The following is a 25,864-nucleotide window of genomic DNA, read 5'->3' on the forward strand; positions in this document are numbered from 1 at the left end:
GAAATCTCATGGTTGTGAGTTTGATTGGTGGTGCCATATGCCCTTGATAAATATTAGATACAAGCTTTGAAGCCTTTTCACAGTACTTCTGTAACCTATATAATTTCTCATTTTCTGATGTTTATTCTTTTCTTAGTCCTTTCACTTTTTAGTCATTTCTATCACCAGTAGTTGGCTTTCACTTTTTTGAATGTTTTTAATATATATATAAATAATTTATATAAACTCATGCTTCTTTTGTTACTACAAGTTGAGAATCCCAGAGGTTAGTTGAAATGTGTTAATTTCTGGTTACTTGACTTACTTCCTAACTAATTTCTCTCCCACATACCAACATTTCATTGCATAGGATTCAGATTTATATTCTCAGAAAAATTGCCAAATACTACATATTAAAATCCTTTGCAGATTGTTCTAAATATAAAAACTGAATGTTTAACATGTAAATCTACTGTACTGCACCATTATGTATGCTAATAAATTCTGTTGGATTTATGATGGTAGCTTTATTTAAATATGATTAAGGAAGGAATAATATATTTTAAAGCATCATTGTGAAAAAAAGATATTTATTGATATTCTAAAATGTGAATTCGTCAAATAAACATAAAATAACTAGAAAAATAAAGCATTGTGTTTCCTTTCATTCAGCAAATAATTCAGTCACTAATGTATGCCACAAACTATGCTAGGTAATGGCCTATTGTATTTGCTTAATTGATATGTAAAGCATTCAAATCCAATTATTGTAATTTTTAATATTTTAAAATTTTACTGATTTTTATTTTCATGCCCTGGAAACAAGTAATTCCAAGGCTTTCATTTTTGTAGCTTCTTTGCTGTACTTCACTATAATAAAAAAGATAATTTTGTTAGCATTTTATAGAAATCACTGATGACCAGTTTGACTTTCATACATACTGTATGAGGAAGATTACCCTTAGATCATATGTGGACTTACTAAAGCTAGAAGATGTACTTCGACAGCATCCATTTTACTTCAAGGCCGCAAGAATTGCTATAGAGATCTATTTGAAGCTTCATGACAGCCCTCTTACAGATGAGAATAAAGAACATGAAGCTGATACAGGTATAGTATTCAAAGAGTTATTCTTTTCTGTGGTGTTTATATGTATATTTATGTTTTTGTGTAACATAGATTTTTCCTGAGCTTTTTTTTTTTTTGAAAGATGGTTTTTTTTAAAAATAAATTTATTTTCGGCTGTGCTGGGTCTTCAGTGCTGCAGGGGCTTTTCTCTAGTTACGCAGAGGAGGGGCCACTCTCTCTAGTTGCTTTGCATGGACTTCTTGTTGGGGCTTCTCTTGTGGAGCAGGGCTCTGGGGCTCGTAGGCTTCAGTAGTTACAGCATGTAGGCTGTAGAGCACAAGCCCAGTAATTGTGCTGCACAGGCCTGGCCTCCTCACGGCATGTGGAATCATCCCAGAGCAGGGATCGAACCTGTGTCTCCTGCATTGGCAGGCAGATTCTTTACCACTGAGCCACCAGGGAAGCCTTTTTCCTGAGCTTTCTGTTTGCACATTGTGGGACAATGTTATCCATGCTTTAGAAAACGGCGATGGCTGTTTTGTGAATTTCTCTGAGCAACAAAAGAAAAATACTATTGACTATAGTCTTTAAAAGTTAAGCAAGAATTTGTAACTGATCATTAGCTTTTTAAAATATTAATTTATTTTTTAATGGAAGGATAATTGCTTTACAGAATTTTGTTGTTATCAGCCAAATATCAACATGAATCAGCCATAGATCATTAGCTTTTAAGGAGTTGAATTTCATCAACTTTAACTTAATATGGTGGCTCCGTGGTAAAGAATCTGCCTGCCAATGCAGGAGACAGGGGTTTGATCCCTGGGTTGAGAAGATCCCCTGGAAGAGGAAATGGCAACCCAGATTAAAACAATTAAAACAATCCAGTATTCTTGGTGGGAAAATCCCATAGACAGAGGAGCTTGGTGGGCTACAGTTCGAGGGATCGCAAATACAGTGAGGCACGACTGAGCACAAACCATGACATACTAAAAGATGGATATTGCTTGAACGTTAATACCCAGGTTAGAATTAAAATTAAGCCAGTAACATTGCTGAGTGATTTATCACTTGACCATTTTTAACATGCCATTTTAATAGCAAGATGTCAGGATGTGTAGGAAGAAGTCTTCCTTAAAATAATTATTTGGGAAAGGATCTCAGAATAAAAGTGACCTATGCATGTAAAAAGATAAAAAATTAATTGTCCAAAAATTTTGTGACTTTATTCAGGGCAAAAATGTTAGGGGAGTTGGGGTATAAAAACTGTGTCAGAATTTTTTTCCTCAGTCCTGAGTTTCTCCTCTTCTGAGGTTATGGTTGGTTACTTTTTATATTCTTCCTCCTGCTAAAGACCTTTGGATCCTTTTGTTAATTTGTTATTATACAATATTTAAGAGGCAGTGGCAACCCATTCTAGTACTCTTGCCTGGAAAATCCCATGGAAGGAGGAGCCTGGTAGGCTGCAGTCCGTGGGGTCGATAGGAGTCAGACATGACTGAGCGACTTCACTTTCACTTTTCACTTTCATGCATTGGAGAAGGAAATGGCAACCCACTCCAGAGTTCTTGCCTGGAGAATCCCAGGGACGGGCGAGCCTGGTGGGCTGCCATCTATGGGGTCGCATAGAGTCGGACACGACTGAAGTAACTTAGCAGCAGCAGCAAGAACAATTTAGATTCTAAGGTCACATATTGAAACCCTTGTACAGATTTCACTTAAATCTCTGTTGTTATTGCTTCAGCTGGAAAGAAAATGCTAGTGAGAATCTGTAGGACAATTTATAATTGAAGATGATAGCAGTGATCCTCTGGCTTTGCTTATTTACTTTCCTATTTACTCTTCCTGCCTTCCACATCTTCTTCAAATTCTGCAAATAATATACAATTAACTTTTTTTTTTTTCCACGCATGTGGCATGCAAGAACTTAGTTCCCAAACCAGGAATTGAACCCTTCCCCCTGCAGTGGTAGTGTGTAGTACTAACCACTGGACCACCTGGGAAGTCCCCATACACAATTAACTCTGGAATATACAAAGTTAAAGCAACTCAGAAAAACACCTAGCATATGTGAAAATCCGTCTTCACTTTTCTCCCTCCTGAAGGTTTTCTCCTTTCAAAGGGCTATCCCTATTAAATGTTCAGTTTCTTTTGTGCACAATTACCATTTTCAGTTTCATATGCACATATGTTTCAGGGTGGTTCTTTTGTTCGTTTTATTTTTTAACCCATAAATGGGATGATATCATTCACAATGTTGTAAAGTTTACAACATTTTAAATTTTGTTAATGGGAACGAGGGTTCCCTCTTCCCCATCACAGTGCTGAAGTAAATGTCCTGTAAGTCATCATTGTGCACATATTTGTTTAGCAGGGATTGTTAGAAGAGGAAATTACTAGGTCAAAGATGATGAGAATTGCATAGCCTTCCATAAAAGTTTTTGTTGCCACCAACAGTGTATTGAGATTGTCTTTTATTTTATTGCTAACACTGAAAATTGTTCATCCTTTACATTTTTGTTACTTAGGGGAAAACATCTAATTTATAATCATTTATTTATTTGGTTGCTTTGGGTCTTAGTTGTAACACACAGGATCTTCATTGCATAGTGTGGGTCTTTTGTTGCAGCGCACGGATTGAGTAGTTGTGGCACAGAGCTCAGTAGTTGTGGCTTGCAGGCTTAGTTGCTCTGAGGCATGTGGGATCTTAGTTCCCTGTATCCTGAGTCCCTTGCAAGGGGGAAGAATTGCAAGGCAGATTCTTAATCACTGGACCACCAGGGAAGTCCTGCTTTTGGGTTTCTTACATGAATTGCCTGTTCATATCTTTTACCTATTTTATTTTGAAACTTCTTGGTTTGTAGGAGATCTCTCTGTATGTGTTCAGGACCTTAATCCTTATTTATGTGTTGCAAATGTTTTCTTCCTGTTGCTTGGGTCTTAGGTTTCTTTATGATGGGTATCTTTCATTATGTAAAAGTTTTAATTTTTCTAAGACAAAACTATTTTAGTCCTTTATGGCCTCTGGGTCTTGGCTTAGAAAGGCTTTTCTCCTTCAAAATGTATAACACATTTATAAATATCTTCTTTGTTTTCTCGTAATGTATGCTTTGTTATTTTTACATTTGGCTGTGTGATCATCTGGAGATAACTTTTATATATGATGGGAGGTGAAGGGTGGCTTTTTTATCTCCAAATAAAACACTGCTGACTTCGAAATAGTTCTTATTTGAATAGGTTATCCATAAGTTTAAAATGTCACTTTTATCATAATCTAAGCTCTGAAAAAATATTTTGGTGGATTGTGGCCATGGTGTCTTGTTCTCACATATATTAAAATTTATTATTGTTGTTGTTGTTTAGTTGTTAAGTCGTGTCTGACTCTTTGTAACCCCATGCGCTGTAGCCTGCCAAGCTCCTCTGTCCCTGGAATTTTCTAGGCAAAAATACTGGAGTGGGTTGCCATTTTCTTCTCCAGGGTATCTTCCCATCCCAGAAATTGAACCCGCATCTCCTGCTTTGGCAGGTGGACTCTTTACTCCTGAGCCCCCAGGGAAGCCCAAAGCTTATTATAAAGTCATACTGAAAACTATGTTGTATGGATGTTGGTACACAGGTTTCTATTACCCATTTTTCACTTCCTAATGTCAAGATATCAGCCAAGGCATCAAAGGATTGGCCTGGGTTGGAGAATTTACTTCAGGATGGCTTACTCATGGCCAGAGTTCTGTTCTTGGCCACATGGGTGTTTGCGTGAGGTGGTTTGGGTTTCTTCACAACATGACAGCTGGTTTCCTCTGAGTGATCCAAGGGAAAGCAAAGAGGAATCCACAGTGCTTGTATTTCCTAATCTTGGATGTCATAAATATTCACTTCTAGTACATTCTATTAGTTAGAATCGAGTCACTAAGTATAGCTCACATTCAAGGGAAGGGGAAATGGGCTTTACTTTTTGAAGGAAAGAATTTGTGGGCATATTTAAAAATCACCATAGTGGTAGAGTATTTTAGAATGACTTTTTTCATTTCATTATCAAGTGTTTTTCAAATACCTATTGAACATGTGGCTTTCAGATTTATTGCTTTAAGTCTACACAATACAGTGTTACCACTGTATTATAGCATGTTTATCAGAGATTTCTAGACTTTCTTTAAGACATTTTGTGGCTGTTACCTCAGAATAATTGTTAATCTTTAATGTCACATTTTAAATTTACTATACAGTTATTCATTCTTCCTTCAATAGATATTTGAGTGTTTTCTGTGTGTTTTGGTATGCTGCTAGGCCTTGACAGCAGAAAGATTTTGAGTAAAACAAGGTTTCTTCCACCAAGAAGCTCACAGTCTAAAAGAGAAACAGATGTATAAAGTATCATGACAAGCAGAATAAGGCATGGTGGGCAGCACTGTTTGACAGGATTAGAGAAGGCCTAACTAAAGCATAATACAGTGCCATAGGGATCTGAAACCGCTTGTTACCTTCTTAGAACTGCAGGTAGTTTAATTTTGCTGGAGGAACTCATGCTTTTGTGCTTTGCTGTGCTTGTCACAGGAGGTCTCCTCTTGGTTTCACAAATTTTTTGAAGATGTTTATGTTCTTTAACAAATGCAGCCTTATTAAAGGCACATGAACATGTGTAATATGAGATATTTTTAATGGGAGTTGGGAATATTATTAATATATAGTAGTAATTGATCATTATAAATCTGATTAACACGTTGATGGTTTTCTTAACACTGCTTACAGCAAACATGTCTGATAAAGAGCTAAAGAAGCTACGTAATAAACAAAGAAGAGCTCAAAAGAAAGCCCAGATAGAGGAAGAGAAAAAAAATGCAGAAAAAGAAAAGCAGCAGAGAAATCAGAAAAAGAAGAAGGATGATGATGATGAGGAAATTGGAGGCCCAAAAGAAGAGCTTATTCCGGAGAAACTGGCCAAGGTACTTAAAAATAGTACTTAGCACAACTGAGTGAAATCTCATGACCAGCTCTTGTTTTTATAGTCTTTTTTAGCCAATTTGATGATAGATTTTAGAGTAAGAGATTTATTTTTCGTTTTCCTTCTTTCCTCTGTCTCTTCTGTCTTCTCTCTTTTCTGATTGTATGTCACATTTAAAACTTGAAATAATGATTCTGAGTACTGTGTATGGTATATTGGAAAGTTTTGGCTTTTGAGTCATTCTGATCTGGGACCACATAGTTAGCTCTTAGATGTCACTGTGTATCTTAGACACTCTGTCTAACTTCTCTGATGGTTTTCTCAATTATAAAATGTGACTAGGAAAAATCATTACTAGACAAGATGTTAGGACTAGAGAAAATATATGTGTAAAGAATGTAGTCTGTTATAAGTGGTTCAGTTCAGTCGCTCAGTCGTGTCCGACTCTTCGCGACCCCATGAATCGCAGCATGCCAAGCCTCCCTGTCCATCACCACCTCCTGGAGTTCACTCAGACTCACGTCCACCGAGTCAGTGATGCCATCCAGCCATCTCATCCTCTGTCGTCCCCTTCTCCTCCTGCCCCCAGTCCCTCCCAGCATCAGAGTTATAAGTGGTAGGTAGCATTTAAGTTTTTATATAGTCTAAATTGAGCGTCTTAAAAAGTGAATTCTATATGTTTCTCACTCGTGTTGTCAACTTACAGGATATTGTACTTAACTATTTGTACCTAATGTCTTTAAAGTCCTCAAATATTTCCCCAAGCCAAAAATCTTATCTGCCATTTTTAACTGTTAGACTGAAACCAAGGCATTCGTTGTCATGTAAATCATTTTGATCAGTAACATACCTATGCACTTTTCTTCTGACCCTTGACACCTTCCTACTCCATGTGTGAGTAACTGCATGCTTTATTATGTTAAAGCAATATAATAAATAATAACCCTAGAGTTGAGCTTTAGCCTTATTAGTAACTAAAAATTCAAAGTCATTGATTGCTTTATAACTAAGGAAAGTTGTAACACCTAACAAATAAAGTTCGAAAATACTTTTAGAATTATATCCTAGCAGATGGACAGTAATATCTCATAGCATTATTGCTATTTAAGAACCATTGATAAATGTAGGTTGGATTTCACAAAGCTGTATTGACAAATAATTTTGTGCTTTTTAGAAACAAAGATACTGCCTTTTTATTGTTGTTGGGAGTTTATTGAAAGACTATTACACAGGGATGTGAAGAAGCACGGAAAATTGACCTTTCAGGCCCCATGGAGAACTGCAGAGTTCCTTTGGGATAATACCAACTTTACGGGCCTTCCATCTTTATGCCTCCGCTTTTTTCTTACTACCACTTTTACCACCATCACTGACTGCCTGCCGCTCTCATTCTTTACGTTTTCTCTCTGTCTCATGACTCAATGACTTTTTTTTCCTGTAACTCTTTATGTCTTTCTTTATAGTTTAAAGAAGGGCTCTATTTGTCTGTAGTTGCTGTCTGATAAGGAATGCCCTGCATAGCAGATTTTTCACACTTTGTCTCCTTACACGCTGTTCCATTTTCTTTGCTTAGCCTATGATAGCTGCTTTGGGGCCAGATGTCAAGTTATAGTCTAGTCATTTGTAGCTAGAGGGTTGTAAAGTCTCACAGCAAAAGCACTATAGAAAGTATTTTTGACTCCTTTATTTGGAAGGAGCCTAGTGGAAGGCACCCGGTTTCATGGACTCCTCTTCAGTATATACTGTTCTTACCTGTTAGGCACGTAACACCTTTCTCCTTCTAGGATGCCTGCATCCAAGATGCCTGCATCTCATAGAATCCACACTCACCCACACCCCATGTGGTGCAAGGCCAGACTTCACACCACTGCCACAATCAGGAGGGGTGTCGAAGGCTGATTTAAAAACTGCCTGCCAATTATGGGTCTCTAATCTATAGTTGCTTTTTTTGTTTGTTTCTTTTTGTTTTGGTGATCTTATATTTCATCATTCTTCCAGGTAGTAAATGATAAATTTAGTTCACCAGATCAATGGCACCCCACTCCAGTACTCTTGCCTGGAAAATCCCATGGATGGAGGAGTCTGGTGGGCTGCAGTCCATGGGGTCGCGAAGAGTCGGACACGACTGAGCGACTTCACTTTCACGCATTGGAGAAGGAAATGGCAACCCACTCCAGTGTTCTTGCCTGGAGAATCCCAAGGACGGGGGAGCCTGGTGGGCTGCCATCTCTGGGGTCGCACAGGGTCGGACATGACTGAAGCGACTTAGCAGCAGCAGCAGATCAAGATAATTTAAATAAAAGCATTGTTAAATTAGCAGCTATTCTAGTTAAGAAAGAGAGAAGGAAAATAAGAGGTTTATTAGCTTAATATTGAATTAACTGAATGTAAATCTGAAAGCTTGATGGAATGTATTGCTTATCCAACTACCATGAGGCAGTAGTTTTTAGTTGGTTTTTTTAAAGATTTTTTTTTTTGGATGTGGACCATTTTTTAAAGTCTTTATTGAATTTGTTACAGTATTGCTTCTGTTTTATGTTTTGGGCTTTTGGCTGCAAGGCTTGTGGGATGTTAACTCTGATCTTGAATCTGCACCCCCTGCATTTTTGAGAGAGAGGCAGGAAAGAGTGTACATAATGCCGGCAGTTCCACCCAGTGCTTACCTCAGTGAGCGTCAGAACCCCACCTGAGTTTGAGATGTGGGAGGTTTGACGGCCATCTCAGTTCTTATATGCCTGTCATAGTGTGACTGTCTTACTACAGTGATTGCGATTTTGATACTTAAATATATGATTTTCATACATACAACACAAACTAGTGATATTGTATATTCATAGCTATATCTGTGTGTCTTAACTTCAGGGATTTTCAAGGGTAGTTTATCCTAAAGCACTGGTTATAGAACATCATCCCTATTTATATGCTTTTGTTTATATCACTCTCTACTGCATCATATATATGTAGCTGTAGAATGTAGTTAGCTTTGTCTTGGTTATGTACATAATATTTTATCATTTAAATTTAACTTGACAAAGTCTTACCTCTGAGAGGCCCACAGAAGCATGTGGGGACAAGAAATCCACATCTCCTTTGAGGGCATATGTTTTCATTTATTAGAGTTTCAGACAGAATTAATTTCTCTCTTTTCTCTTTTTAAATTAAAATACTCAATTTCAGTCACAGTAGTGCTTGTAATGGGCTTCCTTTGTGGCTTAGCTGGTAAGGAATCCACCTGCAATGTGGGAGACCTGGGTTCGATCCCTGGGTTGGGAAGATCCCCGGGAGAAGAGAAAGGCTACCCACTCCAGTATTCTGGCCTGGGGAATTCCATGGACTGTATAGTCCATGGGGTCTCAAAGAGTCAGACATGACTGAGTGGCTTTCATCACCACTACCAATGCTTGTAATGATTCAACTTCACAATATCCTTTTTTGTTTCTATTTTATAATGATAGCAGCCATGTCTCTCTCCAGTAAATTATCCTGGTCAATGTAGTGACCTTCACTTCAGTCTATACTTCTTAAGGAATTGAAAAGCTTGCTATAGCTGGGTGGTAATTTCAGTTTCCAGTTCTCTACTTTTCCCTGGTAACCATTTCTCCCCTGTATACCACAAATTCTAACTCATTAAAGCATAGAGTTATTGAGGTTTGACAGAAAACAGCAAAATTCTGTAAAGCAATTATTCTTCAATAAAAAATAAATTAATTTAAAAAAGAGTCATGGGAATAAGAAGCAGAATATTCACCAGTGTGAGAAAGGTATACTTATGGGGGCCTCTATTTTCTCCTCTGTCTCTTCATATCTACAACTATTACAGTAGTGATACTGCCAGATACTGATTTCTGGTTTAGAGCTTATATCCTTGAATAATGAGTAGGTGTTTACATGCTGCTGCTGCTGCTAAGTCGCTCCAGTCGTGTCCGACTCTGTGCGACCCCATAGACGGCAGCCCACCAGGCTCCCCCGTCCCTGGGATTCTCCAGGCAAGAACACTGGAGTGGGTTGCCATTTCCTTCTCCAGTGCATGAAAGGGAAAAGTGAAAGTGAAGTCGCTCAGTCGTGTCCGACTCTTTGCGACCCATGGACCACAGCCCACCAGGCTCCTCTGTCCATGGGATTTTCCAGGCAAGAGTACTGGAGTGGGGTGCCATTGCCTTCTCTGGTTTTACATACTAGTATAGGGTAAATCCTATAGATACCACTTACTGTTTAACTTGATTTTGTTTTTAATGCTGTTAAATAATTGCCTTGGCCTAAATCTGTGTTGGTGAAGCCACAAATTACTGTATGGGCAGAGTCACGTTGGAAAGATACGGCACATCTGAATTCCACTGAGGATACATTGTTATTGCCTCAGTGGTAAGAGAGGGCAAGTATAAGGACCCAGTGCTGAGTGCGAATATAGTGTTGTGCCCTAGCCCTGCCCCAGTCTACAGAGACTAGGCCTGTCTCAGTACTCACAGGGTGGTAGAGACAGCATTCTGTAAATGTAAAACTTTTCAAATGATACCGCACCTGTAGTATGGCATTTGAAGAAATATGGATTTCTGTAGAATTCGGAGTGGAACAAAGCAACACAGAATGGATATTGTACTATTTTTTAATGGCTTGATTATACTCAACTTCCACTCATTCTTTAATGTTCTCTACAGTTCTTAGCCCTTGTCATCCTGTCATCCTGTTCCACATCCTTTCTCCCCCCTGGCCCCCGTCCTTGGCTATCTTACGTGTTTCTCTTACTGTCTTTCGTTTCCTGGTTCTCATTCTATTTTATCTTTTTCTTTACTTGTTGGATAGTTTCTATCCACAGATAATGTATAATCTCAGTGAATGAGGAGTTCAGAATCCCCTACCTTTAGATTGTGGGAGGGTAAAATATGGCAGTGTATTTCTGGGTGACTGGTAAGTGGTTTTTACCGAAAAAGTATTTTTAATAAATAGAAAGAGTAAGTGACATCCCGTCCCCAAATCTTGCTTCTATTTGTATATAATATATCTTATTTTTGTTAGGTTGAAACTCCATTGGAAGAAGCTATTAAATTTTTAACGCCATTGAAGAACTTGGTGAAGAACAAGATAGAAACTCATCTTTTTGCCTTTGAGATTTACTTTAGGAAAGGTAGGCAATTAGGGAATAGTGGCTCTGATAAAATTGATCACTTTATTTCTCAGAATATAGTTGCCAATTCTGATGGCCTCACCACTGTAGGATATTTTGGCAAATGCAAGTGCTGCTTCCTCACAAAGAAATGCCTGCTTTTTACAACATGTTATATGGAAGTACAGTGATGTGATTCTGTCTCCTAGGGCATTAAAATAAAAAATAGATTTACAATATGTAACTAAAATTAAGGTGAAATATAGTGATTATCATGCTCATATGTGGATAAAATTTAGTAACTAAATAATACACATAGATCTTAGAATAGTATCCGGTACACAATAAGCAGTAAATAATGTCAACCATTAGCCATTGTTACAGATAGAAGATGCGATGTTTGAGGTGTATCTAGAAGAACAGACCATACTTCTAAAAGAAAAGATGCATAGAAGGGAAGAATATCTGTTAAGAGAAAACAAGTGTGTATAAATGATGTTGAGGTTGCCTTTGTTACCTGCCTAAGCCAGGTAAAGGTTAGATGGAGGATTTTGGTTGCTAGATTTAGAATTCTTATAAGCTAAATGTAGTAGATATACTAAGAAGATTTTATGGTATTGAATTGATGTAATCCAAATGGTTCATTGAAAAAAAAATTTTATCACTAGGGTGATATGTATTCAAGGAAAGAGAAACTGGTTAGTAACATCTGATAAAATACTGCTCCAAACAGTAACTGTCCTGCTAAAAGACATAGAATAAAATGATACCTCTGTAGAGTATCCATTAAAAAATCATGATGATCAAATTCTGGGGAAAGGTTACAGTATAACATTGTTTCAAAATAAGATTCAGAACTAACTATAGTTTATTTTAATCTTTATTAAGATACTTATATGAGTATGTAAAATAGAATACTAGCTAAGAAGAAAAAAGATCAAAACATAAGAGATTGTCTCTTGATGGAGTTTGAGTGATTAAAATACTTTTTTCTATATTTTCTGTTTTCCACAGTGCTCCTGTCGTAATTGGGAAAATTATTTTAATAAATAGTCCAGTAATTTTAAAGTTTTGTTAATAGTTAACATAGCTCTCTTTTAAGCAAATATTTTTTAAACAAATATTTTTGCATGGAACCCCAAAATGTAAAATACAAAAGCTATTCTGCTTTAAGTAGTGAAAAGCAGTCTGAATCCTACTGAGTTGGCTTCTTTGCTATGTACTACCTCTCAGTCACTCTCCAGCATTTGGAGTCCATTGCTACAGCATGAAAAGGGCAATAATAAAGGACATAGCCGTATTTTTAGCTTTCTGAGTGTAGCGGTTAGGGGAAAAGGAATTGTCAGAGGAGCCTAGGGTTTCAAATTTTGATATTTGGAGAGTTGTACCCTATTAGAGAAGCCTTAACAAAGACGGCTGTGGATGAGACTTGGAATTGTGGTGAGTATTGGGGTGCACTTTTCCATCCAACAGGTGGAGACACTACTAAAGCTTGGAAAACATGAGGGATGGGGTGGGAAGAGATAGCATTGGGAAAGATTAGAAAGTGATTAAAAACATAACCTTGGTCAATACTCTACCTTTGATGAGGAAGAGAAGCCAGGGATTGACCTGAGAGGAACAGTGAGGTGGAAGGGAAATGATTTCACATGTCACAAAACACAAGAAAGGTGTAAACAATGTTGCTTTCAAGTGTAAACAATGAAGTTTTCTATCTAAATTTTTTATACTTAATAAAACCATTTTTCTTAATGTTGTGTGGAAAATACTAGCTAATGTTGCTAACCTGAGGAAGTCAATTGCTTCAGTCATATGTTGCTGTCCAGATGTGATTGACTCTAAATGAGTTTTTCTATTTGTAAGATACTATTAGTCCTCTAAAGGAGGGTATCTCTTTTTATTAAATGATCAAAGTATATCTTTTTCTTTTTATAGAAAAGTTTCTTTTGATGCTACAATCAGTAAAGAGAGCATTTGCTATTGATTCTAGTCATCCCTGGCTTCATGAATGTATGATTCGACTCTTTAGTACTGGTATGTTTTAATTTTCTGTTACTTAAGTATTTGACTACAGTAGCTGATAGTGACTGAATAAGTGATTTATACAAGTTTGTTATAAACTCAAATCATTTTAAATTAAATTAGCCTGTGGAAAAAAAAAGTCTTTTCTTTGTGGCGAAGGTCTTTATTTTAAGGCTAGAAATGTTGCCTGATTTTTACACAGACTCATTCAGTCCAGATATTTGAGAATCATCTTTATTTCTGTTTCTTAAAGGTTAATAAGTTGAAATTTTGAATCATATTTCATTATGTGATGTAGTTAATTGTTGTAAAATTAAAAAATCTCTTTGAAATTGACAAATTATCTCATTTACCTGTCTCTAGTATAATAATTTGAATCATAAAATTTTTGTCAGTAAATGTAGGGTAAAAGTAACTTTAAAACAAATTGTTGTCCTTTTCAAGTGTTTAGTCAGTAAGATCCATATGAAGTTTTAATGTCAAGTAAAGCTACAGAATTTTAGAAACAAAAGGCGGAATATTATGCCAATTGTCTCTCATAGTTGAGAAATCTAGGACGCTAAAACACTAAATTACTTATTTACAGTAACACCAATAATTAGTAAAGAAACAGGAATGAGACCCAGATCTTCATATTGTTCTTTCTACTACCAGAGCTTTAAATTTAGAATAAAGTACTTCTGTAGTCAAGTAATGTTTTTTTGTTTTGGTTTTTAAGTAACTGGATAAGGAGAAATTCAATGTTTAGTAGAACAGTCTGCAGAATTTGAAAATACTGTTAGCTGTCTCATTGCTAAATACTCAACCCCATGTGAATCCATGCATTATATAAAAATAATGAGATTAAACCAGGTTTCCCAATCATTCTTTTGAAAATGCTAAACTGTCCCAGTTAACATTATTTTGACTTATAAGAAAAGGTAAAGCCTTATTTAGATCATATTTATGCTTGTCAAAAAAGTGATTTCCTGTTATAGAGGCTAAATCATAGAAAATTTCCCCCCAATTTTAAAAAATTCTGAAAGTAAGAATGTAGTCATATTATAGAAAGTAGAACTAATTGCTGTATTTAGTGAAAATAAGGAAGTTTCTTTTTAGTCTTTTTTTTTGATATTAAAGAAAAAAAAATTTTGAAATCATGAATCAAAACGTTAAGGCTGGAAATAACAGCATAAATCATTTTTAGTTAGGATGAAATGCATTCAAGTTATTTTCAGTATGTACACACTTCATTTTTATACAGTCCTTTCCTGAAAGATAATAAAATAGTACATATAAAGTTTATGGAGTTAGAGTTATATTCATTTGAAGTATAAATTGGAAGTGACAAACATATAGTTCTAATGAGTGTATGGCTTGATGAACATATAACCATTTTCTTGGAACAGTTGTTTCAGAAATTAAAATGTTTATGAACTTTAGAAGAACAAAGAATGATCCAACATTAAAAGTTAGAATTAATTGAGTGGAGTTAATGTTACCTATTGTCATTGCTTCAGGTATTATCTGACATCATTGTCAGGGAGAGATTTACAAAGTAATCCTTATTTTGACTACATTTAGGCATCTGTTACTGCAAACCCCCTGAGTTCCTTTTACTAATTAATATATTTGGTTCTTGAGAAAAATACTTGATTTTGAAGTAACTTCTCAGGAACACATTTGTCATGTTAAGTTGTATTGTAGTAATTTCTTTACAAAGAAACCCTCACAATAACACCTTTCCAGAAATTATGGAGGAAAAAGAAAAAACAATGGCTCCACACTTACTTTATTAGTTGTAGAAGCATCTCTAAGTGAATGTTCACTGTAGCGTAGTTATGAGCGTCTTCCAAATCTCCAGAACATTACATTACCAGTGTAAGTAGTAATCACCCCCGAAGTCATTTACTGTATAGGATGTCCCCTTCCCCCTTTAATTATGAGAATGATAGTATCTCTTCCAAGTTTTTCACTTTTGTTTTAAGTTGTAGAACTTAAGGCAATTTTTATTATATTTCTGGTCAGTTCTAAGTAGAAATAGGACCTTAGGTATTCATTTGTTTTGATACCTGCTTACATGTTTATGTTCCCTTAAATGTTTTTAAAATTAGTAGGTTTTGGTCACCTTAATCTATAATGAATCTTATATTATTTTCCTCTCTCATTTGTACAAACTCATTTTTTCCTTTTCTCTGCAGATTATTTCTCATCTGTACTTATATATTTCCTCCAAAAAAAACCTCGCTTAATTAATATGGTCATTTATTTATTTTGCTGTGTTAAGTAGTAATCACTTAGTAGCTTGTACTTAATCAGTAGTGAGTAATAATTATCTCACACAAAATATCCTTTTCTACCGAAATTTTAACCAAAAAATGCTGACTAGTGTGGGAACCCAGGGAAACTCTTTTTGCTAAGAATCAGCCCCCTCTTTAATGTGACTTTTAACTGTTGGTGATAACTAAACTTATTCAGTCTGATAATAACATGAACCAAATGTTGTTTTAATTTTAGGGTATCTCAGGACTCAACTCATAGGCCCCTTGGAAAAGGTTTAATATAGCATGGGAGACAATTAGATAGTCTGAGATTTTTTACTTTCTTGAGATGTCAGTAATTTTTGGTTAGTTTTTTATCAGTGTCACAAAATATTTAGATTGACTCCCTGTGCCTCCGTTAGTCTTCACCCATAAAAGATTATTTAATAAATCTGGGACATTTGAGGCTACTCCTTCCATAGGACATTCTAAATTTTGCTACAGTAGAATTGATTGGTTGGTTGATTGTAATATTTTCCTGGAAAAATATTGCAGTTCCAGTTTACATGATTAGTGATTAGAGGAGAAAACTGAGTTAGTTGACCAAAAACAATTTGTGAACCAGTAAGGAAGTATTTTTGGAAACATTCTTTTTTAAATCTATTAAATAAATGAATGATTTATTAATATAAACTATTAATACAAAAAAAGGGGAAATAGCTATTAGTCGATGTTGGTAGTTATTTAAATATTCCCTCTTTGACACATCCTAAACACAAGACGTATGTATTTATGTATTTTCAACTGTATGGGCTTTTTTTTAATTACTTTTCTGCGATTTTTTTAATCTGAGGAAAACAAGTTAATAAAAGTGATGAAAAACATGAAACGTATGGTTTCCAGCTATGAACCATAAAATTACTTTCCTGTCTGCATATATAAAGTGTCCTGAAAGCATTTCAGGCAAACCACTGAGGCCCACAGAAGTAATAAATTTTATAGATACCTGTTTGTTGACATAATGTTCATTGTAATTGGCTATAACCTATTTGAACAGATTTTCTCCTTCCAGTTCACTCTGTACTCCTAAGCCCATTCCCCACCCCCAAGACAAATATTGATAAAATTGCCAAATCCAAGTTGAAAATACAGGCATAATGGAGATTAAGCTAAATCCTTTAATTAGTAGCTCATTTATTTGAGTTAACCAATTCTATAGAATGATAGAAGAAATGCTGTTCAACCAGCAAAGGGAACATATCAATCAATTATTTAGTTACTGACTACATGTAGAATATTTCATTTGAAAGTTTGCTATTCAAAAGTTCAGTGTTTTTTAAACTTAGGGTAGTGATCTATTAGTGAGAAAATGAAAGAAGTTGAGTGGGTCATTATCGTTTGAAAGCATTTGAAAACTTAAAATAGAAATAAATTAGAGTATAAGATACAAGAATGTGCTGCACAGTGTAAGGGTCAGTGTTCTGTGAAATTTTTGCTTCCCATAATAAGTTATGTCTATAGGAAACATGCTTATCAGAGTACAGATACTTGGTTGTAGTCAAGAGTTTGAAAGCCACAATAGTTTCTAATCATAAGGAAAATCTATTTATGTTTTCTTCAGTCTGTGACAAAAATAGTGCCTACAGTATATGGAATATCTATTATGTCATTAGCTATTTTATTTGTGGGGCTTCCCAGATGACTCAGCTCTAAGAATCCACCTGCCAACGCAGGAGACATGGGCTTGATATAGTTTGATCCCTTTGTCGGGACCATCCCCTGGAGCAGGAAATGGCTATACACTCCAGTATTCTTGCCTGGAAAATTCCATGGAGAGAGGAGCCTGGCTAGCCAGCCATGACTTAGCGACTAAACAGTAACATTTTATTTGTAGCTTTTTCTTACTGTGGTCTTCTGGGTTAGATATCACCTCAATTTTACAGATCAAGGAATAGGGTCAGAGAGCTTATGATTTGTCCACACTCAAATCATGCTCAGGTCTGTCTGGCTTAAAGCTCCAGACTATCTCTCTATACCAAACTAGGATTCAGCCCAGAGAGATTGGGAGTCAGTTTTTCCATCTCCGAATGCCAAAGCATATGATGACAACAGTGTATTCCTTACAGGAAAATGCTTTGGTGGTCGTTTGGAAATTATTATGTAGTGATAGCTTAGTTCACATAATCATTGAATATAAAGATCCATGGCTTTTTTAAACTGATAAATTTGTAATGGTTTACTTGGATATAGAAGAAGATGGGATAGGGTGAGGAAAATTCTTTTGATCTTCTGCACTATATTTGGTAGCCTTTAGAAAATTGTTGGATTATTAGTAAGTTTATTCAGTCTTTGTATATATAATTGCTTTGCTTTGTTGACCTCAATAAATTAATTTCTTAATTCTATAAATTGTATCAGTATCTAACTGCTAATAAGAGTTTGTTTTTAATTTGTTCAGCAGTGTGTGAAAGTAAAGATTTACCCGATGCAGTTAGAACAGTATTAAAACAAGAAATGAATCGTCTTTTTGGAGCAACGAATCCAAAGAACTTTAATGAAACTTTTCTGAAAAGGAATTCTGATTCATTGCCACACAGATTATCAGGTAATCAGTTTATTTTGTCCTTATCTCAGCCTCTAAAACAGCTTCAGTTTTTACTATAGTGGGTCATTGACAGGTTACACACTTTTTGTATGACAGAGGCAAATGTGTATATATCACATTTTAATCCTATGAAACAGGCAGCTTAACCTCCTATACATTTTTTAGTGTTTTAGATAAAATCATTACTATGAATCAAGGTTAGTAGTTTCTCCTGGTTCTGCATAGGCATTATAAAGAAGCAAGTGTAACTGAATTTAGCTAGCTATTATATACACTGAAGGAGGATCTTCTTATTTTTTTTTCTCATTAGCATGCTCTTAAAATTCATGTAGATGCAACCATCGTCTTTAATTTCTCATGCTTATATAAGCTGTGAGACTTGGCAGTGCTGGACACCTAAAACCATCTCCCAAGCAGGGATCATCTGGCAAGAGTCTGTGCTAATGAGCCAAGGTCTGGACTTGATGGGACCCCTGGGTAGTGCTTTAGCAGTGTACTCATACCTGTCAGGGTTGGGTATCTCCCACACCCCTCTCCGTCACACCAGACACACACACACACCGCCCTACCTGTCAAAACACACACACAAGTATTCTCCTTAATCCCAAATTACCTTCATTTTAGAAAGAAGAAAGCTATCCATGGTCCCACCACACAAAGACAAATATTATTAGAAATATTGGTGTTTTTTCATAGTCTCTCTCACCTTAATCATTCTCTTGGTTTGGACAGTTAGACTTTCTGGTCTACTCTCTCAGGTTTTTGTTTTTTCAAATGGCTGTTTGCACTTTTCTAGTAAAGTGCCACACTGTGTGCACATCGATCCTGCTTTTATATTTGAATGGATAGTAGGTAAAAACGCTGGGTTTACCTTGAAATAAACATTTGCGTTTTCCCTCTCATTTAGCTGCCAAAATGGTATATTATTTAGACCCTTCTAGTCAGAAGCGAGCTATAGAGTTGGCAACAACACTTGATGAATCCCTCACTAACAGAAACCTCCAGGTAAAGAGTTTTTCATTATTTCTCTGTAAGAGTTACTTGACTCTTTGTTTCTGTTTTTACCAGGATAATTTTCACCAATTAATTTTTTTTTGTTATTTATGCATACTCTTTTCCAAACTATTATGACTCCATCTCAGAAACTTAGTTTATCTTAAATTTATTTAAGATTGTATATGTGTGCACACATATACAGCAAGATGCCCTGGAGAAGGGAATGGCTACTGTCCACTCCAGTATTATTGCCTGGAAGATTCCACGGACAGAGAAGCCTGATTGGCTACAGTCCATGGGATCTCATAGGACAGAGCAACTAACACTTCCACTTTCAGTTAGATTAGAACCTTGTAAAGAGTCAAAATTTGTGGGGTACTAAATATCTGGAAACTTCATAGTGTTTTCCAAGTGAAAAGGTGAAGAAAGAAAACATGAAAATGCAAGTCACCATGATTCATTTAAAAATATAAACAGACTTAAGGGTTTGGTTGAAAGAATTACTAGTATTCATGAAAATTTTTCCTTGGATGTATATGCTTTGTGTTTCTGAGACTCTTTCCTTCTTCATCAGTGGACATACCATAAAGGTTCTCTTTAATTTGAATAGAAGGTTAAAAAATAATGTTTGATTTTGCCATCTGGCTCTGAGCCTCCAAAAAAATTAAAGACTTGGGTATAGTCATTGACAGTGGCATGTAAATTCCAGCAGTTAACGCCCAGGGCCAGGTAGGTTCAGGCTGCATTCCAGAGGTTACCTCTGAGCGCTGAGTGTCTTTGGATGTAGCACCTTGCTTGTGTCACCTTAATCCTGACCCTGTTGATATATCCATCCTTTTGTGTAAACCCTGCAGTTCTGAAGAACATAATTCTAATGGAATGCATAGTGGGAGTAAATACTTTCCTATATATGTACATTTTGCCTCTCATTTTGAAAACCTTTTGGGAATGAAATGTCCAATAAATTCACAGTAAATTTTTTCCTTTTAAGCAAATTATAATGTGACCTTTTTTCTTTCTCCAGACATGTATGGAGGTATTAGAAGCCTTGTGTGATGGTAGCCTAGGAGACTGTAAAGAAGCTGCTGAAGTTTATAGAGCAAATTGTCATAAGCTTTTCCCTTACGCTTTGGCTTTCATGCCTCCTGGATATGAAGAGGATATGAAGATCACAGTTAATGGAGATAGTTCTGCAGAAACTGAAGAACTGGCCAATGAAATTTGAACATCATCAAACAAGCAAACGGAATGACTTTGGACCATATCTAGTGTATAATATTTTTGTCACGCACCTGCTGCATTGCTCTAACTTACACAGAATGAGAAGAGTAAATGTTCTTGCCTTCAAATAGTGTTTTACGTTTTTTATCCTGCTGAAAAAGTATATATAAAATATCTAACATATTACAGGATATAGGTTCAGTTTCTTAAAAAATTAAAAGCTGCTAAAATTGAGGGGTTAAAAAAAGATACCTTATCCTATTCCTACCTACCCACCCATGTTTTTAAACTAATTTATATAAAATCTGGAGGCTGTTACAGCTAACAAAGCAGGTGTGTGGCAGAAATATTACTTTAAATTTGTCTTGTGAGATTTTACTATATCTCAGACAGCGTAAATGCTGTTTTAGCACTGGATTCTTTCACTGAGCACAAAGAGTTGTTGGGGCTTTAGCATCTAACTGATTTTGTTACGGGGTTGATTATGACCATAGGAAGTATGCAATGTGAATCACTATTTACAGAGAAACCTACAACAGATGCTTGATGTTGTAGAAGCTGGGACATATAGATACCAAGCAGAATTATAAGAAAACCTAGAGGGTGTTCAATACGCTTGTTGTGTTTCCAAAATTCACTGTACATGATCAGTTTGGTGTTCTTGTACCACAGTTTTTAACTGAAGGAACCAGTTGGAACAATCTCAATTCTAACTAAAACTTGAAGAACTAAAATAACAATGCAAACCTTTCAGCATTGTTTTGGCCAAACTTGTTAAAACTGTAATGCAAGAACCAAATGCACTGTGATGTGGCACCAACTAATTAGCAAGCATGAACTTTTCACCCAAGAGTGAAAAAAGAAAATCTACCATGGCTTGAAGTTAAAGAGCAGAACTCCTGACTACCATTCTATGACTGATCAAGAGACTAATAGTTAAAAACCTCAGCAGGCCTTGTTCACGATATGCAGAAAAAAATGTGCTGCAGTTTAGATACCTCTGGAATTTTTCCACAGTGTCACAGGTTTGTAATACTTGAAGCCCTACATTTCTAAGAATATATTTCTTGCTCAGTTGTTTCAGGCAAGCCCAAGACTTTGTAATTTTTAAAGGGCCCAAGATTTCTTTCTTTCTTTTTTTTTTTTCAATAACAGACCAGCTTCTTTTTCCTGCAGTTACAGATGTAATTTCCTTTTTGTTGTCAAACATAAGGTACCAAATATGATGCAATAAATTGTTTTGAAAAACAGTTGTGTGAATATTTCAACTAATATGTGTTGGGCTTCTGTGAAAATACACAGGTGGAAACAGAGGTGCAAGCCAGAGGCAGTGTAGTGTGCTGTAAGGCTAGTTCAGATGGGAACTTTTTGGAATGGACTTAGTGTTGGTGTCAGGGAAATTCCATTAAGCAAGCATAGTGCTGTTCCTGCATTAAGATTTCCTTGAGGGCTAGGATGGCAGCAGGTACTATGAATATATTAGTAATTTGAAAGGAAAAGTGAGAACTGCTATTTTGTTTGAGAAAGTGAGCCTTAAAATTTTAAACCCAAACACTGAGAACTAGCCAGAGGCTCTGTATTCTCATTGCATTTTCAAGATCTCAACAAATAAGGATATTAAGTAAAATGAATCGATTGTATATAATTGACCTTTTTGTGGTACTTTTAGTTTATAGAAAGTATATTCTAAAGGGAATTTTCAGGAGACCTGATCCTTTTACTGATTGAACAGTTGTGCTAAACTCAGCATTTCATAGTACATGACCTGCATTCCACATCCCAGTCTAGTAATTTAGTGGTGTAAAGACAAGTACAGACTGGACTCTAGAGCTTTGTTATGTTTATTAACTGGCCCTGACTCAGGAACATCTTAACAGATGGCAAAAAAACAAAACTTTTTTCAACTTCTCCTATGAGTGGCAACTGAAGTTCTTATTGTTGGTAGAGAACACTTAGTGCTACCTCTGCCACTAGTGAGGTGTTTGGAGGAGGCACCAGCCATAAAACAGGGGGTGTATGTGTGAATTATGTTTAAACTCTACTGTATATTGAAACAAAATTCTTATATTTGTCTTGACAATGTTCAAATGATGTAGATTGTCTTAGAATGAATATTCATAAGTACTAAGAACTCTTGATGCAGAGGCCACCCATGAGGAGCGAAATTCCTAACATGTATATTGTATTCCAAACCAATTTTACTGGAACTATTAAATAAATATTTTATTTTCTTTCAGGTTTACTTGATAGTGGATACATTGTCTGGTCTCAGAGGATATTGACAGAGGTTCATTTAATGTCCAGACATCACCCCTAAAACATTGTACTGTGCTGTCTTACCCTGGATAGTATGAACTGAATCATCTCACATTTGCCTCATTCACTCTATTCCAAATGATGCTGTGGGGGAAAACAGGGTTAGGAAAAAAGTGGGGGGAAAAATGCAGTGACGTTGTAATCTAAACAAGTGCCTTATGTTTATTGCTAAGAACTGGTGTTATCAACCCTTTTGAAAAGAAAGGGTTCCTTGACCTGTATTAACATAGGAGAAGTAAAGTTCTTTTTGTTTTTCTTTATATTTACTACTCTTGTCATTTCTCATTTAAAAACTAAAATCTGACTATCAGGTTAGTTTTCCTCAGCTTTAATTCGATAGTTGAGTCTTTAGCATTTTCAACATTTTTCTGTACCTATTTATTATGCACAAGAATAAAGATGACCTGATAGCATGACTAAAAGTAGTCCCGATACTAGTGAACAGCTTTCCTGTGGGTTTTATCACTCCCTTGTTTTTCACAGTGTTGTTTGTACTCCACGATATATTGCTGTTAGAGCTGTGAAATGAAAGCTGTGACTGTAAGAAGAGGCCAGAAAAATGTGGTCTAGATCAGGTAGGTTTAGATCATTTATCATTTGTGATAAATGCAGGGAAGTCTCTTGTACACCATTTCTAGGAATATTTCAGCTACCACATGTAGCATCTGTTTGGGAAAAAGTTTGAAAGTGAAGTGTTGGATTTTCTTACAAGATATGTATGTATTTGTCTTAATAATTACCAGCCTTAAACTTTGAAATGACTAAGAATTCAAAGAAAGACTGACCTTTCCGATGGGAGGTAGTTTTGTTCTGCCTTGTGTTCCACCTCTTAAGTTACAGGCAAGGTTTCTTGATACCATCCTGCTGACATCTGAACTTTGCTAAACCCACTGCCAGATCTACATGAAAAACTCCCATGAAGTGGCCATGCTGCCCCATAGGGGGTGAACCTATCAAGTTTTGTTCCAGTTTTGATGGTTGGAAATCTCACAACTTGTAGCAATAAAACATTTTTGGAAAAGGTTATTCTTTGTTGAATTGCACTTTCAGTATGCTCCTACTAGAGGGATGTTGGTAGTGTGCAGGAGGTTCTGGAGAAAAGAATGCTCTCACTTTGATGAAGCAGATTATTGGGTACATACTTTAGGTTACACAGCCTATTTAACACTGCTGCGTCCATCAGGACATACCCTCCCTCATGGTGATGGAAAAATGGGCAGAAGGAAAGGGAAGCAGTAAGGAAAGCAGTGTGTTGTAGGAGAGACTTTTCCCAGCCTCTTGGTTTTCCCAGTTGGCCTTTGAAGTGATCCCATCTTGGGATTATAGCCAAAGAAAGAAAAATTGGTACTATTTAAATTAGAACTTACTGAACTGTCAACTATAGATAAACTTGGAATTTTAATCCTCAGTGCTATTTGTAAGGGTTCTATGTGCAAGAAATAGAATACACTTTGTTTCAAGGCTTCTTGTAACAAAAGTAATCCTTGGCAATCTAATAAGATTGTAATATAGTTCTTACATTTTTTAATACACATTTTTTTGGTGTCTAAAAACTTTTATTTCATACAACTGGTATAGTTCTCTTTAACTGAAAAAAAAAATTGATGATGGGAAATTTCCTATCTGTGTTATAAAGAATTCTGCTGTTGCTTAAATCCTCAACTTGGCCTCAATAAGTATAAAGTTTCAGAAACAACATAGGAGTGAAGAGATTTTTTGAATATATTCTGGATCCCATGGCCTGCTTTCAGCTAATAATTAAATTTGCCTTCTATATTTAGTTACCTGTGAATTGTCTGAGTCTCCATACCATTTTTTTGGCTGTCTTTCCAGTCTACCGTAGTTTTCTAGCATTGAGCTTTGATAAACCTGCCATTTGTTTACTTTGATCTGCAGGTTTATCAAGTCCATTGTCTAGTGCCTGATGCCTTATCACAACTGGTCTAGGTACTGGGTTTTCTAAAGTATTCTTCTAAAACTCCTGGTGTTTCTTAATAGTGAATAACTAACCACCTCTCATCTTTCTTTTGAACTATTAATATTTGCCTTTGAATAGTCCTACTATTGGCTGACGCATTCCATTTCTCATAGTATTTTTCAGTGACCTGCTAGGATGCTTGTTTCTTAGAGAAATACCTAATTACAGTGTCAAATGATTAATACTTTGGTATTAATTAACAAACTCATGAAAAGCCATTTTTAATGTGATGTATGAAATCTTAAGAATTTACACAGGGTACATTTCAGGGTAGTGACTAAGTGCATAGTTGATATTCAAATCTTTGTGAAATTTGCTATGAATATTGGCCTACAGATGGTAGAAAATAGCAATAAAGCACTTTTAATTTTCAGGTCATTTGGTGCAAAGGCTTAAAGAGTTTTTTTAATCTATTGATTTAGAATATTCCCATTTTTCTTCCCTTTGTCCCTGTCTCTTGGGCTTCAGAGATTTCCTCAGAATACCACAGATCCATTTTATTTTATTTTTATGTTGAATGAACTTCTCACATCTAATTTTTGGTTTTCTTCCTATAGTTTGTCAGAGGAGTGGTTGTGACTGGCCTTGTAGGAAGCAGATGACTGAAGGACCATCCTCTTTTCTCAGTTGCCTGTTCATTGTGGCATTAGTTGGCAGTGAATCTTCTCATCCTTCATGTTTTTAGCAACCAACCAGCCAGGTAACAATCACGTCCAGTGGAATTAAGTTACTTCAAAGATTGTCACTCAGTAGTTTTTCTTTCTTTCAAACAGTATAGGGAGACTGGTAACACAAACCACTTAACCTTTATTAAGGCTCTGTTTTCTGCGGTTAGTTCAGTTTCTCGGTCATGTCTGACTCTGCGGCCCCATGGATCATAGTATCTCCACTTTTAATCATTACAAGTAAGGAGAGACACGAGGTGGAGGTCTGTAGTAGTTACTTCTAAACACTTGACCACTGGAATTGTGGTCTAGTTGATCTTATCTACTTAGGGCTGGCAATTGAACCTTTTAAAACTTAATCCTAGTTATATATTAGAGTCCCAGGGGGATTATTTAAAAGCCACAAACCCCAGTGCCCAGGCCCACCTGCAAGGTTCTGATTTAAATTATCTGGAGCCAGGCCTGGAAATTGGTCCTTTATTTTCTTTCTTTAAAGACTACCCCAGTGATTCTTAAGGTAGACTGTTTTGGTTTTTTTTTTTTTTTGAGGAAGTTCAAATATTTTAAAGAGATACAAGCAAAAAGATGAATTTTCCCCTATCTTACATTAAGGGGAAGAATTTGTATTTTGCTTTTTCCCCTCATTCTGCTGCTCTACTACCTGAGATGTGTGTGTACACTTGGTCACTCAGTAGTGTCTGACTGTTTGAGACCCTATGGACTGTGTAGCCCACCA

General features: G+C 36.0%; 1 protein-coding gene across 2 annotated transcripts in view; it reads left to right on the forward strand.

The window, feature by feature from the left end:
• The window catches only part of NAA15 (N(alpha)-acetyltransferase 15, NatA auxiliary subunit), a 73,402-nt gene extending 49,891 nt beyond the window's left edge, over nucleotides 1–23,511 (forward strand). The window contains exons 14-20 of one of the 2 annotated variants that reach the window (XM_027567382.1): nucleotides 877–1,090; nucleotides 5,792–5,985; nucleotides 10,998–11,106; nucleotides 13,021–13,119; nucleotides 17,806–17,952; nucleotides 18,860–18,957; nucleotides 19,973–23,511. In XM_027567382.1, the coding sequence (XP_027423183.1) occupies nucleotides 877–1,090; nucleotides 5,792–5,985; nucleotides 10,998–11,106; nucleotides 13,021–13,119; nucleotides 17,806–17,952; nucleotides 18,860–18,957; nucleotides 19,973–20,173 (1,062 nt within the window). In that variant the 3' untranslated portion in view covers nucleotides 20,174–23,511. The remainder of the gene's footprint in view (nucleotides 1–876; nucleotides 1,091–5,791; nucleotides 5,986–10,997; nucleotides 11,107–13,020; nucleotides 13,120–17,805; nucleotides 17,953–18,859; nucleotides 18,958–19,972) is intronic. The other variant, XM_027567383.1, reaches the window with a different exon arrangement.
• The last annotated feature ends 2,353 nt before the right edge of the window (nucleotides 23,512–25,864 follow it).

This window comes from Bos indicus x Bos taurus, chromosome 17 (genome assembly GCF_003369695.1).
Source record: "Bos indicus x Bos taurus breed Angus x Brahman F1 hybrid chromosome 17, Bos_hybrid_MaternalHap_v2.0, whole genome shotgun sequence".
Lineage (NCBI taxonomy): Eukaryota > Metazoa > Chordata > Mammalia > Artiodactyla > Bovidae > Bos > Bos indicus x Bos taurus.